Source organism: Myripristis murdjan, chromosome 11 (genome assembly GCF_902150065.1).
Source record: "Myripristis murdjan chromosome 11, fMyrMur1.1, whole genome shotgun sequence".
Classification (NCBI taxonomy): Eukaryota; Metazoa; Chordata; class Actinopteri; order Holocentriformes; family Holocentridae; genus Myripristis; species Myripristis murdjan.
The window spans coordinates 10,752,518-10,764,239 of NC_043990.1; the positions used below are offsets into that span (position 1 = coordinate 10,752,518).

General features: G+C 42.9%; 2 protein-coding genes across 6 annotated transcripts in view; both read left to right on the forward strand.

The window, feature by feature from the left end:
- The first annotated feature begins 828 nt into the window (after window positions 1-828).
- Window positions 829-7,917, forward strand: ncdn (neurochondrin). Of its 4 annotated transcripts, none has more exons than XM_030064208.1 (8): window positions 829-955; window positions 1,227-1,451; window positions 1,915-2,992; window positions 3,662-3,831; window positions 4,428-4,666; window positions 6,202-6,420; window positions 6,559-6,701; window positions 7,050-7,917. In XM_030064208.1, exons 2-8 carry the CDS (start codon window positions 1,236-1,238, stop codon window positions 7,493-7,495), a joined length of 2,511 nt encoding a protein of 836 aa, XP_029920068.1. In that variant the 5' UTR covers window positions 829-955; window positions 1,227-1,235; the 3' UTR covers window positions 7,496-7,917. The 4 variants fall into 4 exon arrangements, with proteins under 4 accessions (XP_029920068.1, XP_029920071.1, XP_029920069.1 ...); XM_030064211.1 differs by having other exon boundaries at window positions 911-942; XM_030064209.1 differs by having other exon boundaries at window positions 921-955; window positions 1,221-1,451.
- A 1,275-nt stretch (window positions 7,918-9,192) lies between these two features.
- The window catches only part of tfap2e (transcription factor AP-2 epsilon), a 13,216-nt gene continuing 10,686 nt past the window's right edge, over window positions 9,193-11,722 (forward strand). Inside the window, exon 1 of one of the 2 annotated variants that reach the window (XM_030063947.1) lies at window positions 9,193-9,251. In XM_030063947.1, coding sequence (XP_029919807.1) covers window positions 9,207-9,251 — 45 coding nt within the window. In that variant the 5' untranslated portion in view covers window positions 9,193-9,206. Of the gene's footprint in view, window positions 9,252-9,928; window positions 10,197-11,722 lie in introns of those variants that run through there. The other variant, XM_030063948.1, reaches the window with a different exon arrangement.

Sequence of the window (11,722 nt, forward strand, 5' to 3'; positions counted from 1 at the left end):
ATTTTTCGGCAAACGAAACTTATATAATTAATATGATTATTATTTTGGCTAAATATTATGTTCATAAAATGATTTAGCGGAAAAATACCCTCCTTTACATTTTTAACAATTGCGATTTTTAAAACATGTTTGACTACACCTAAAAATTTGAAACTCAGAAATTACAAATTGACAAAAACTATTAAATTATTTAGACATTTCAAATGTACTCAAATTAGTTAGCAGACCCTTAAGATTTTTTCTTCCTTCCTTTATTTTCCCTACTTTTTGTTACTTGTTCACTGTAATTTATTTACATATTATTTTTATACTGTATATTTACAAAATCTTCTCTGATAAAAAAAATATATGCAACAATGTATGCAGTTATACTTAATGTGCTTGACCTGAATTAAACCAAATAAAGGTTAAAAAAAAATGTCTGGACGTTATTAATTAATTAACTATTTTTTTAGAGGGAGGATACAAACGTAAAAATCATAGTACATACGAGGCGAAATGTCGTAAAGTAAAATAAAACTGATATTGTTTGGTTATTTATGTTTAGACCGTTCTGACTGTAGACACTGCACCTTCACACGGATGTAAAAAAAAAAAAAAAAATTATAATTCATGCAGCTGTGTCCTTCCACTTAGCGCCACCTGCTGGCAGTTTCTGCACATTGCTCTCGCTCAGTGTCCAGGTGCATTTCTTGCCTCTTTGTCGCGACAGACACTTTTTAAGCTTTAACGTGACAGTGTCTGTATAATTTTAGCCATAAACAAAAATACGAAGGTCCTTTCACTCTACAAGAACATGGACCAAAATGGCGCCGCGGCGGTCCAAAGAGCGCTGCTGTGATTGGCCGACAGACATTTTTCTATCATTTTGATTGGTCCCTCGCATCCTTGTTTTGACAACTTACTTCCGGGAAGTGCTCGCGTGTGGCGTGCGTTGTGCAGGTCTGTCTGGTCGGTGAGTTGTTTTTTTTTTTTTTTTTTTTTTTTTAAACATGTTTAGTCCATTGAATCCCTGGCATGCTGTCTAACAGTAGGAGAATTCATTGCTTAGAAAAAAAATCAGGCAACGAAAATGCAAATTAAGGATTAAATTAGCTAATCTTATCCCATCACAGCTGTCCAGTGAGGTAAAATGTCATATTTTTAATTGAAGACATGTCCTTCGTTTTGGATTTTCCTCTTTGGATTGTTTTCCTTTTGTTTTTCTCTCTTAATTGCGGGTAAAGGAGGTCGTAATGTCTGAGAGCAGCATCACCGAGGTCCCCGCTACAGGAGGAGAGGAGCAGGCAGGAGGAGGAGGAGAGTCAGAGAGGGACAGAGGAGGAGGAGGAGGAGGTGGAGGCGGTGGAGGTGGAGGCCTGACTGATGCACAGAGGGAGGTTTTGGAGAAGTGTCTCCATACGCTCAGACACACTACAAACGACAGCCACACACTGGCTGCCCTGCTCCTGGTAAGTTATCATCTGTGTGGTATCTCTACCAGTCAGTCACTGTTTAAATAGTAGCTGTTTTTTTATTCTGTATATACATATCAGCTGAATTATGTATCATATGTATTAAAATGTTTTCCATAAGGCTGCTGAATCAACATCAATTATACATTATAAGTATATGTCTATTTAGAGAGAGAGAGAGAGATATTTCATTATACACATAGTCTCTGCAAAGGTTTAAAGGTGAAAGGTCTATAGATATTTTTTCATTCTCATAGGGTAAGCAGCCTCACCAGTAATAGTGTCAGTGGGTATCACTGCTCATACTAACATTAGTGTACAATTATCCGCTTTTGTTTATGTTCAGGTCAGTTTACCTGCTGTTTGTAGATACTTATTGTATTACAACTTTGGACTGAATCCTTATATGTATGGGAATTTGTAAAATAAAAAAAATTAAAAATTCTCTCCCTGTTTTCAGATCACCCGTTTGTGTCCAGCTAACCAGCTAGACAAGCCCACCTTGAGGCGCATCTTTGAGGCTGTGGGCATTAACCTTCCAGCCCGGCTGCTGGTGACAGCAGTCAGAGGGAGTGAGAGCTGCAGGCTGCCCCCGGAGGAGCTCCTGTCTCTGGGCACTGCTCTGCTGGCCGCCCTGAGCACAGACACAGACATGGCCTCCCATCCTCAGCTCCTCACCACCGTTCCACTTCTGCTGAGGATCCTCGCTGAGGGTCCCAAATGGACCCAGCAAGCCGCCCAGGGAATGGAGAGCCAATGCAGAGAAGGGGTGGAGACTGAAAGGACTCACACGAGGCAGAGTCAGGGTGGTGAGGCTCAGTCGGCAGAGATTTCAAACACAACAGATAAGCCTGAGCAGAGCCCGACTGGAGAGACTGAAACCAGTAAACAGAAGGACAAGGAGGACAATTCATCAGCGCCTCAGGAACACTCTCTGTCCCCCCAGCTGGATGAGGCCATAGCCGCCGATTGCTACCAGGTGTTGACTGCGGTGTGCGCCTTACCCAGGGGTCCCGACCAGCTGCTGACGCGGGGGGCCGTCCCAGCTCTGTGCCAAGCACTCGAGCAAAACCAGACTTTGAGCCACAAGAGGGGGCTTGCCTTGCTGGGCTGCATCCTCTCGGGTAAAACCAGGGACAAAGCATGGAGGAAACACCCCACTGAGCTCCTGGCTCTCCTGGTCAGGGTGTCCAAAGAGTTCTGCCAAGCCAAAGACCAGGCCAGGCTGGATATGTGCACCCAGTTGGTGCAGTTTCTTCCCCCGGCAGGAGGGATGGCAGAGAGCGAGGAGCTGAAGGGAGTCGTGGCCAGTGTGTGGGAGGTGTTGAGGCCCATGATTCAGGCTAAGTTGACACCAGGACAGATCGGGCCCATTCTGGTGCTCAGTGCATGTCTGTTGGATTTGTATGGGTGGGAGCACGTGGGCCCTCCGAAGTTCTGCTGTTTGCTCGTGAACCGCGCCTGTGTAGAAGTCAGGATGGGATTGGAGGAGCCGCCCGGCAGCGACCTGACCACAGAGCTGCAGCACACACTTACAGGTACCTGCTTATTCAAAATGCTACTCAAAGCTAAGAAGTTTCCCAGTTTGTTTGTTTGTTTATCATATGACTTCTGAGTGTCATTTTCGGGGGAGAAAAAAAAAAAAAGAGTGTGAATGCAGCGCAGCCGAGGTATTTGATGTCTAACCAGCTGATGAATGCAGCATAATAGTCACGGCTTAGTAAAGAATATCATCTAATATCGGACATCCCAGATCCAGGTCACCACCAAAATCTAATCCACTGATCACTGAGGGACAATCTGTCCACTGAATTTCAGCCAAGCACGCTGAAATTCAGCTCCTCCAATTTGAGTGGAAGTAAGAAACTAAACAGTAACCCAGCTCCCCTGTGACAGATTGGCTGTCCGCCCACTGCTTCTTTGGCAGATGCACAAGGTTAGGAGTGAGGTATATATATGTTTTTAATGTCTTGTTAAATACTTGTATATGTTTTGTGAGATGAACATGTTGACGTGTTGTGTTTTACGCCTCACTAATACTCATGGCTCTTACTTGGGACAAAAAGGTTTCAGCTAATAATAACACAGTAATGATAATACTATGATTGGCTCATAAAATGTGAGGTGTTATGAAACAGTGAATCTGTTAAATAGATTAAATTGTATTAATTCTGCTCCTGATGTGAACTCAAACTCCTTATTTCCAGGCTGTTACCGCATCATGGAGGCTGCCATAGAGCAGGCCTGCAGTGCAGGAGTCCCGCAGGGCGCCGCAGCCGAACGCAGTGCCACCTCCGGGCTGACTCTGCAGCAGAGCAGGCAGGTCCTCAGGGTGCTGGAGGAGGCCTTCTCTGCTGTCATATACCACCTGCAGCAGGTGAGAGGTCCTCAGCATTCATTACATCGCTGTCTGACTCCTTAATATCTTGTTATTCATTTAATATTATACATGCATTCGATTGTTTTGGGTTGGCTCACTCCATGAGGGCGGTAGTAGTACTGCATGATTCATGTTTTATTTTGGCGCCATCTTTGGTGCTAAGTGGTTGTTGCTCTGATGTTTTTTCACTGCACTTCCCAGAGATCGTTTGTTAGTATTCTTATTTTAAATTGTTTTGCCATTTGAAGAGCTACAACAAAATGAACTAATACTATTTTTTTCCCTGGCATGAAACAGAGGTGTGAGTAAATATTTTTTAGAAGAAACTAATTTTGATGCCACACCAGTAAACAGCTAACCAACACTTGATGTTTAAAATGGCATGTGTGCAAGTTTAATGAATTTGATGTAGATTGAATCACCACTGTGTTGTATAATTTAGCAAAACAGAAGTTTATTGGTGTGAAAATGTCACAGGTTAGTTCTTAAAATTTGTGAAGTTACTGTTATTTAATGAACCGTGAATGTAAGACAATAAGCGTCCTCATTGCTTAATCCGCTTCCTAAATCCTGCTCTCTGGTTTGTCTCCAAGGTGGATCCAAGTCGCTACGGTGACCCTTTCATTTACGCCACGTTCCGCTCCCTGTGCTCCTGGCTGGCTGAGGAGACTTCCTGTCTGAAGGAGGAAGTGACCGGCTTGTTGCCGTTCCTGATCGGCTACAGCAGGAGCCATCTGCAGGGTGAGAGCCCAGAGCAGGGCCTCTCCAGCTGGATGTCTGAGATGTCTGTCAGTGAGGAAGGCGGGGCTTGGACGAGCAAAACCCCTCTGAGGTAAACAACAACAACAACAACTAAAAAAAGTCCAAGCAAGGAAGAGTCCTGAATTTCACAAGCAGTGCACTTATCCTGGCAGAGGTGTCACTGGTCTGGCCGGTTCAGCAGAGTCTGAAATTTATTCTAGGCTCAATTGCCCAGATCTTGTACCTATTTTTAAAAAAAAAAAAAAACAGAAAAGGCAAGAATAGGTTTTACCCACTACAAATAATGAATATGCTTTTTTGATAGGAATATGTCACCCTGCCTGTTTTCAGTGTTAGTGTTTTCATTCATACATGTTTGAGCGTTCATGTGAAACTCGCTCACTCATTCATACATTTCGGGCGTGTGTGAGTGTAGACACACTGATGTTACCACAACAACACAAGGACAAAACATGACAGGAACCTAATGCTTACACCAGAAGTCCCTCCTGGACAATAGTATATTAAATTTTAGACCACCCTCGTGGAACATTTGCATATTAATGAGGAAAAACAGATTTTCTGCAAAACACGCAATGCTTTACAAGAGAGGTGGCGTGTTGCTACCACCCATGTGTTGACATAGAAACACTCACTAATTAATGCATGAATTAGCTTTATTAATGACCTCTTTGGCGTGATTACGGCGGGACATTCAACAGCACAACTGTGTCACTCCTGCTGTGTATCGCCCCGGGGAATATTGTTAAATTTTAACCAACATTAGATTAGCTCGCCATCCAGGCAGCTGAGAAACAGGACTTTGCATTGGTTTAGAAGCCGTCAACCAAGAGCCTGCATAATATAAATATAGAGCCACTGATTTGCTTTGATTTTGTTAGGGGAGTCTTAAAAGTGCCAGTGACCCTAATAAGGGTAAGCAGCTTAGAAATTGAATGAATGAATGAATGAAATCTTAAACGTTTACTTGCTTCTGTGGCTGTAATGGTTTATCTTCTGAAGGCCAATTTTACTAGCATTATATGCTTGACAAGGGTTCATTTCAGACTCTGTAGTTGCATGAAATATGTCTCTGGGTGCATCTTTTGCACCCCAGTTTTAGGCAACGATGATCATACGCTGCACTGAGGTGTATTAGTGTGTTAAGAAATTACTTTGTGGGTCTTCCTGAATTCTGGTGGATCTCCCTGTTTCCAGCAGGTATAAAAACCAGGGGAAAGCAGCTGTGGTTTCTCTCAGTGCATCGGGGGCCAGAGACTCAAAGCAACAACCCATACCTGATTTCACCTTTTCAAAGTTTGATTTATATTAGATTTTGTTCCTTCATCAAGTTCTTTTACAGGAAACTCCTTTTATTTATTAAATCCAAAATAACAGTCAGCTCATAAACTAAGAATCCACAAACGATGAAGAACAATACGACACATAAAGGCTGAGTGTAGAGAAAGAACAGACAATCTTAGTAACTTGAGGTAACTGGTACAGAGGAGTTTTTTCTGTGAGAGCAGAGGTACAGAATACAGTTGAATGGCAAAAGCAATTGAAGTGGGCTTTTTTTCATTTTAAGTGTCTTACTTTATTGCTCCCCTCCCCCCGTCTCTGCAGGTATCTGCTCCCAGCTCTGTGCCACCTCTCCGCAGAAGAAGGCCCCAGGAAGGTGCTCCTCACCCTGGACACCCCGGCCCTGCTGGTGGACTTCCTGTCCCAGTGCTGGAGCTCCCTGAAGGGGAAAGGCGGCGGGGTGGCCGCGGCCCGGGACCCCAGCATGGAGACGGCCTGCTCGGCCCTCCTCAACTTCACCGTCACAGAGCCGGAGAGAGTCAGGTACTGAGACACCTGACACTTGCTCTTAGGGGTTGTGCGAGAAAACTGAATGTGAAGAATTAGTCAAATGTTTATCAGTTCCATACCAGAAGTGAAAGTACATCCACAGTTATACTTTTTATTTGTTTCCATCAACAGGAAGGACCCATGTTTCAAAACCCTAGAGGTGCTTCTGAGTGAAGCACTTCCTGTTCTGGTGTATAAACCCCGCCTTGTGGTTCTCGCTGCCAATTACTGCACCCTGGGGCTGATGATGGGCCGACTCAAGCCGGCTCCTGCAGGTAAGACTGGCTTTGATACGTGCATTTAGGTTGGGTTAGTGTTACCTGTTTCTGTTTTGAAGTCGATTCCAGTCTAATTGGAGCTTCTCAAAATAAAGTAACAGTACTAATAAATTCAATATTTGTAGCTTGGTCCTCTTGATTAAAAAAGGTTCACTGGTGATTCGCTTTCATTTATAACTCTTGTTAAGTTTATGGTTTACAGTCTTTGGCGGGAGTTATTTGTATTAACAAAAGTTGCTAATCATATTTATCTACAAAACACTTAACTCAAATGGTATTCCCCTCTAATTAAAGACTCTTTAGAGACTATGTTCCAGTTTGGTCTTATTTTTTGTGTTTTTTCAGGCCCTGTGGATGCAAGCCAGAGGAGGTTCTTCTCTGCAGCTCTCCGGTTCCTCCGTGGTGCCCTGGACTCTGACGCAGGCTCCGGCTCCGGCTCCAGCTCCGGCTCCGGCCCAGCTAGGGTGAGCCTCAGCTGGGAGGAGTGGTGGGACGAGGCTGCAGAGCTGTGGAGGCTGGGGCTGCAGGCTCTGGGGGGCTGTATCCGCGCCCAGCCCTGGATCACAGGCCTGATCATAGAGGAGGGCTGGTTGAAACACACACTCACCATGCTGGGACTGTGTAGCGCACTGCCTGACCAGCACACACAGGAGGCGCTGGAGGAGGCTCTGTGTGCCATGGCGGACCAGTGCCCCCTCTGTAAACAGCAGATCGGAGACACCATGATGAGAAATGATAAAGCAGCTCTGAGCTGTATGGGGAACCTGAGAAAGTCGGTGGGAGTGAAGTGAAACCAAACTGCTACTGGTGATGGACAGTGTGGGATGTGGAAAACTAAAAATGAGTCGCCACTATGATGAAAAAATAACGAGGGCTTCCCCTTTCCAGGTACAAAGGCTTTCAAATGTGCTTGTTATCTTTTCCAAACTGGCTTGTGGATTAAAAAAAAAAACTCAAATTTTGTCTCATGCTGTCTTGTCAGTAAGACGAGTGTCTCCAAACAAAGTACCAATGGTCTCGTGGTTTTTGTAAAATGAAGTTGCATGGAAATGAAGGCAAAATAATGAAATTTCTATGTATCATAATATTCATTATAATACAGTGTAAATGTCTGTGCTGTCCACATTGAACTGACAAGGCACAGACAATCTTTCATGTGAATGCCAAAATGGAAATGAATTTAATAAAGAACTATTTTGGTATAGAACCACAATCTTGTTGCCAGTATTGTTTTTCATTACTTTCCCTTTTTTATGATGCTTATCTACAACAACTACTGAAGCCGTGTAGAAACATCATCTTAAATCTTAAACCTGTGAGAGTATAATCGATGAGATGAAGATTTTTCTTGTTCTTGAAGCTGTGCTACTCGTTTAAACAAAGATGAGAATAAATATGATCAGGCACAAAAATGCTCTTAGTTAAAGCAGGTTCCTTTATTGTGTAGCTGTTTCCTTAATCTGAGTCAGAGCCAAATAAGTGGTGGAAGAGATTAAAATCGCTGCTTATAAATTATTCAGGAAAAAAAAAATCTCCCAAGTTTCAGCTTCACAGAGGCGATGTCCTGTCTATTATCTGCCACTAGATGGCGCACTGAGCCTTGTTCGGATATGATGCTGTGGAAGAAGTTTCTGACACACACACCTCACTCACATGGAAGATGTGTGTATAGCCTATAACTGCAGAGAGCTGGATATAAGGCTCAGGGCTTTGAGTGCAAATGCTGATACTCTCCATCTAATATCATTATTTTTCCTATTTGATAATGTTTTTTTTTGTTGTTGTTTTTCTCTGATTGTAAAACCAATATTTTAGTAAATGAATCCCTTGAAAACAAAACAGTTGTACTAAAATGATACATTTGAGAAGATAAATGGTGTCCAGAAAAGCTCTGTTTTGAGCTTTAAATTAAATCTCTTTGGATGCACAAAAATGTCAAGTGGCTGACTAATCAATCTCCTGATAAAATATCTATTACATGTTGACTCATATGCTTGAGATTGGGAGTAGTTCAGTATTATCTATTTGGCAGGGCTACTCCATGGATGAACTGGGGAATAAAAACTCATTTTAGACTTTTTTTGCTTTTTTGCACTTTTTTATTCCGGCATAGGCAAGGTGTTTGTGGGCTAAATTTGATGTGCACATCACATTAGGCCTATAGCCGAAAATAGCAAAATAAATAAATGAATAGGAACACATTTTGTTTAGCATTGTGATGGTCGCCACACAGGTCAGCCATCTTTTCATTCATCACAGCATCACTGGAGAGGATGAAAAAAAAAAAGTTTGTGCCCCCTCCCCAACTCCTTTTACCTCCCGCCCTCTTTATCCCCCCCACCCCCCACCCCTTCAAACAGCCGTCTTTCTTCTTTGTGACTCATCCGTACAAACTCCTGCATCGCTTCTCAAAGTAACTCACTCCCCTCTGCACCTTCAGCCGGTTTCCACCCACCGCATCACGTTAACCCCTCCGCTGCAGCCGGACACCGAGAGCGCAGTATGCTTTGGAAATCCCGAACCAAGACTGAGCCGTACGGTGCGCAGGTAAACCAAAACAGGACAAAGTTTTGCACTATTATTATTTCAGCCACTGTACGCCTATATCGTATGGAATAATGAATCTGATAATAACGAGCTGAGGCTGCGTTCAGGCCTGTTTGCCTGCCTCTCTGTTTTAACCAAAAATAATAATTCTACAAAATAATTCTCCTGTCAAAACGTCAACCTGGAGGCCGTTCACTTTTGTTTTCCAGTTTGTTTAGGTGAGCTGATAGGAGAAAATGACCTTTCTTGGCGTTTTTAAACGAGGGGTGTCCAATTTTTGGATGAGATCGACTTGGATAGCCGTGCGTAAAAGCGGTTAGGATTCATTTTAATATTAAAAAAGCATACAAGGAGTTGTTTACATATTTGATATCATAGCTTTGTGAAATTGTTTTTAAAATGTCCATCCACGAAGGGAGCAATTCATATTAGCAGTGGGTGCATGCATACAAATGCCACAGTTTAATTCAATCAGTAACTTTGTTTAAACGAAACGGCAACATTAATCAAAGAAAGGTAGGAGCAGATGAATGAATTAACGGCGGGTAATTGAATGAATATATCTCTTTAAGAGCAGTGGACCCTGTCGACCCCTCCCCTCATTCTGCTGGGTGCGCACAAAACCTATAAGTAGTGCGTTCATGGAGAGGCTGGAGGACTCCGTGTGTGTATGTGTGTACGTGTGTGATAGTGTGTGTCGCAGCGGCTTTCATCTGCTGAGCCCGTGCGTAAAAACCGCCACACAGCGAGATAATCCACCCGCGAGAAGGAAAGTAATAAACCTCTTGAATTCCATGGACCCTTAAAACAGATGAGAACAGCCCGGATTACAACTCCGATCGTTTGGTGACACCTCGCAGTCGCTGGACAGCCTCACATCCGCTTGAATTTCAATTTGGGTTATCCAGAGTGGCCCAGATGTTAGTCCACACCTATTCGGCTATGGTGAGTTCCTGTGCATCTGACACTGCCTCGTGTTTGGCGTATAGGCTAATGCCACATTTTGGGTCCGCCGATGTCTTGTCATCCTCAGTGTAACTCAGGGCGGAGAGGAAGTTTATTCTCTGCGTTGGGCGTCAATCCACTCAACCTGCAGGTCTGTCAAAGTCTCTTACATTCAAAAGGATCCACCACAAAACTTCCAACCCCGCTTACATCGACCACATTTTGGGGTCAATCAGAGCAAAGATTGGCGACTGACAAGATAATATTTTATCACTGAGATATTTTTAGGTCACTAAATTGTCAGTTTGACAGTTCTAAGATGCTCAATCTGGTTGAGATTTATTTATTATTATTAGCCTATTGTTTTTTATGACTGAAAATAAATTTAGGATAATTTCTGTTTGATCTTTGCTCTGCAGTACGAAGATAAAATATTTCATTTTGACTCATGTGCCCATAGCTCGCCACTATAGCTCCATATGTGAGACTGAGTTTCCAGTGCGAGGTGCCGCTCCTGTCACTTTCATCTGTCCGCAGAGATGCTCTTTGTCTGCGCGGTGTCACAGCGAGAGAGCCCGGCTGGCATTCAACTGTCCACCGGAAAAAACTGTGACATGTTGAGACTGGAGATGTTTCTACAGAACTGTCATTACTTTCTATAGCTTTAAACATTTTGGGGGAAAAAAATGAAAAATGCCCCATAGCCTAAATATTACAATACACTTATGACAGGCAATAGCCTAGTAATAACTCTACCTTATTATTTAGTTTTAACCTGGCAGTGGCCCAGTCTCGTTGGCTGTCACAGATAATGGACATTGTTCCACCACAACAGAATTGATCCGGGTGACCCAGCTTTAGGAAATCCAATTTTGCCAGGAAGTGCATGTGTGAGGAGAAATGTAGGCTAGTGGGCTGCATATTTTGACATAATGTCGAATGAAACAACATGGCATGCTTTGTTTTTTTTTTTTTGTTTTTTTTTTTCGATGGCGGATCATGTGAAACTTTTAAACTGGAAAGGAAAGAAAAAAATGCCAGTGTTTGGTTTGGTGTGTCTCGTGTGCTATTTGCTGAATGGAGCATTTAAATATATATATTTTCTCTAGTGAGATCTGCATGGCTCTGTTGACACAATGACACGTTATTTACAAATGTACTCTGCTCCCGGGGCGACGTGTTGTTGTGCGTTAGTACCTGTCCTTTGTTGAGCTTCTTGGTGGCCGTGACCTTCCTGACACTGTTCAGCAGCGACGCTGAGGGCATTTTCTGCCAGTGCGCATCACTTCAAGCGCTGCTGCTATTTCTACCCTTTTGATAAAAAAAAAAAAAAAACAAACATTCGGATAGAAATATATTTATTTATGAGTTGTCTGCATGTTGGCAAATTAAAACTATTTTCCTTTGTTACATTTTACATTTAATTTTGTTTTCATGAGTTTTCTCAGTATTTTTTTGTTTTTATTCCCAGTGGCTTGTTTGCTTCAGAATCAAAAGAATAATGTTTTAACATTTTTGAAAATCAG

Excerpts from the sequence above, each read along its gene's own strand:
- ncdn (XM_030064208.1), top strand. The coding sequence starts at position 1,236 with ATGTCTGAGAGCAGCATCACCGAGGTCCCCGCTACAGGAGGAGAGGAG. Across the intron at positions 2,993-3,661 it reads GCTGCAGCACACACTTACAG|GCTGTTACCGCATCATGGAG; the intron begins GTACCTGCTTAT and ends CCTTATTTCCAG. Across the intron at positions 6,421-6,558 it reads ACAGAGCCGGAGAGAGTCAG|GAAGGACCCATGTTTCAAAA; the intron begins GTACTGAGACAC and ends TTCCATCAACAG.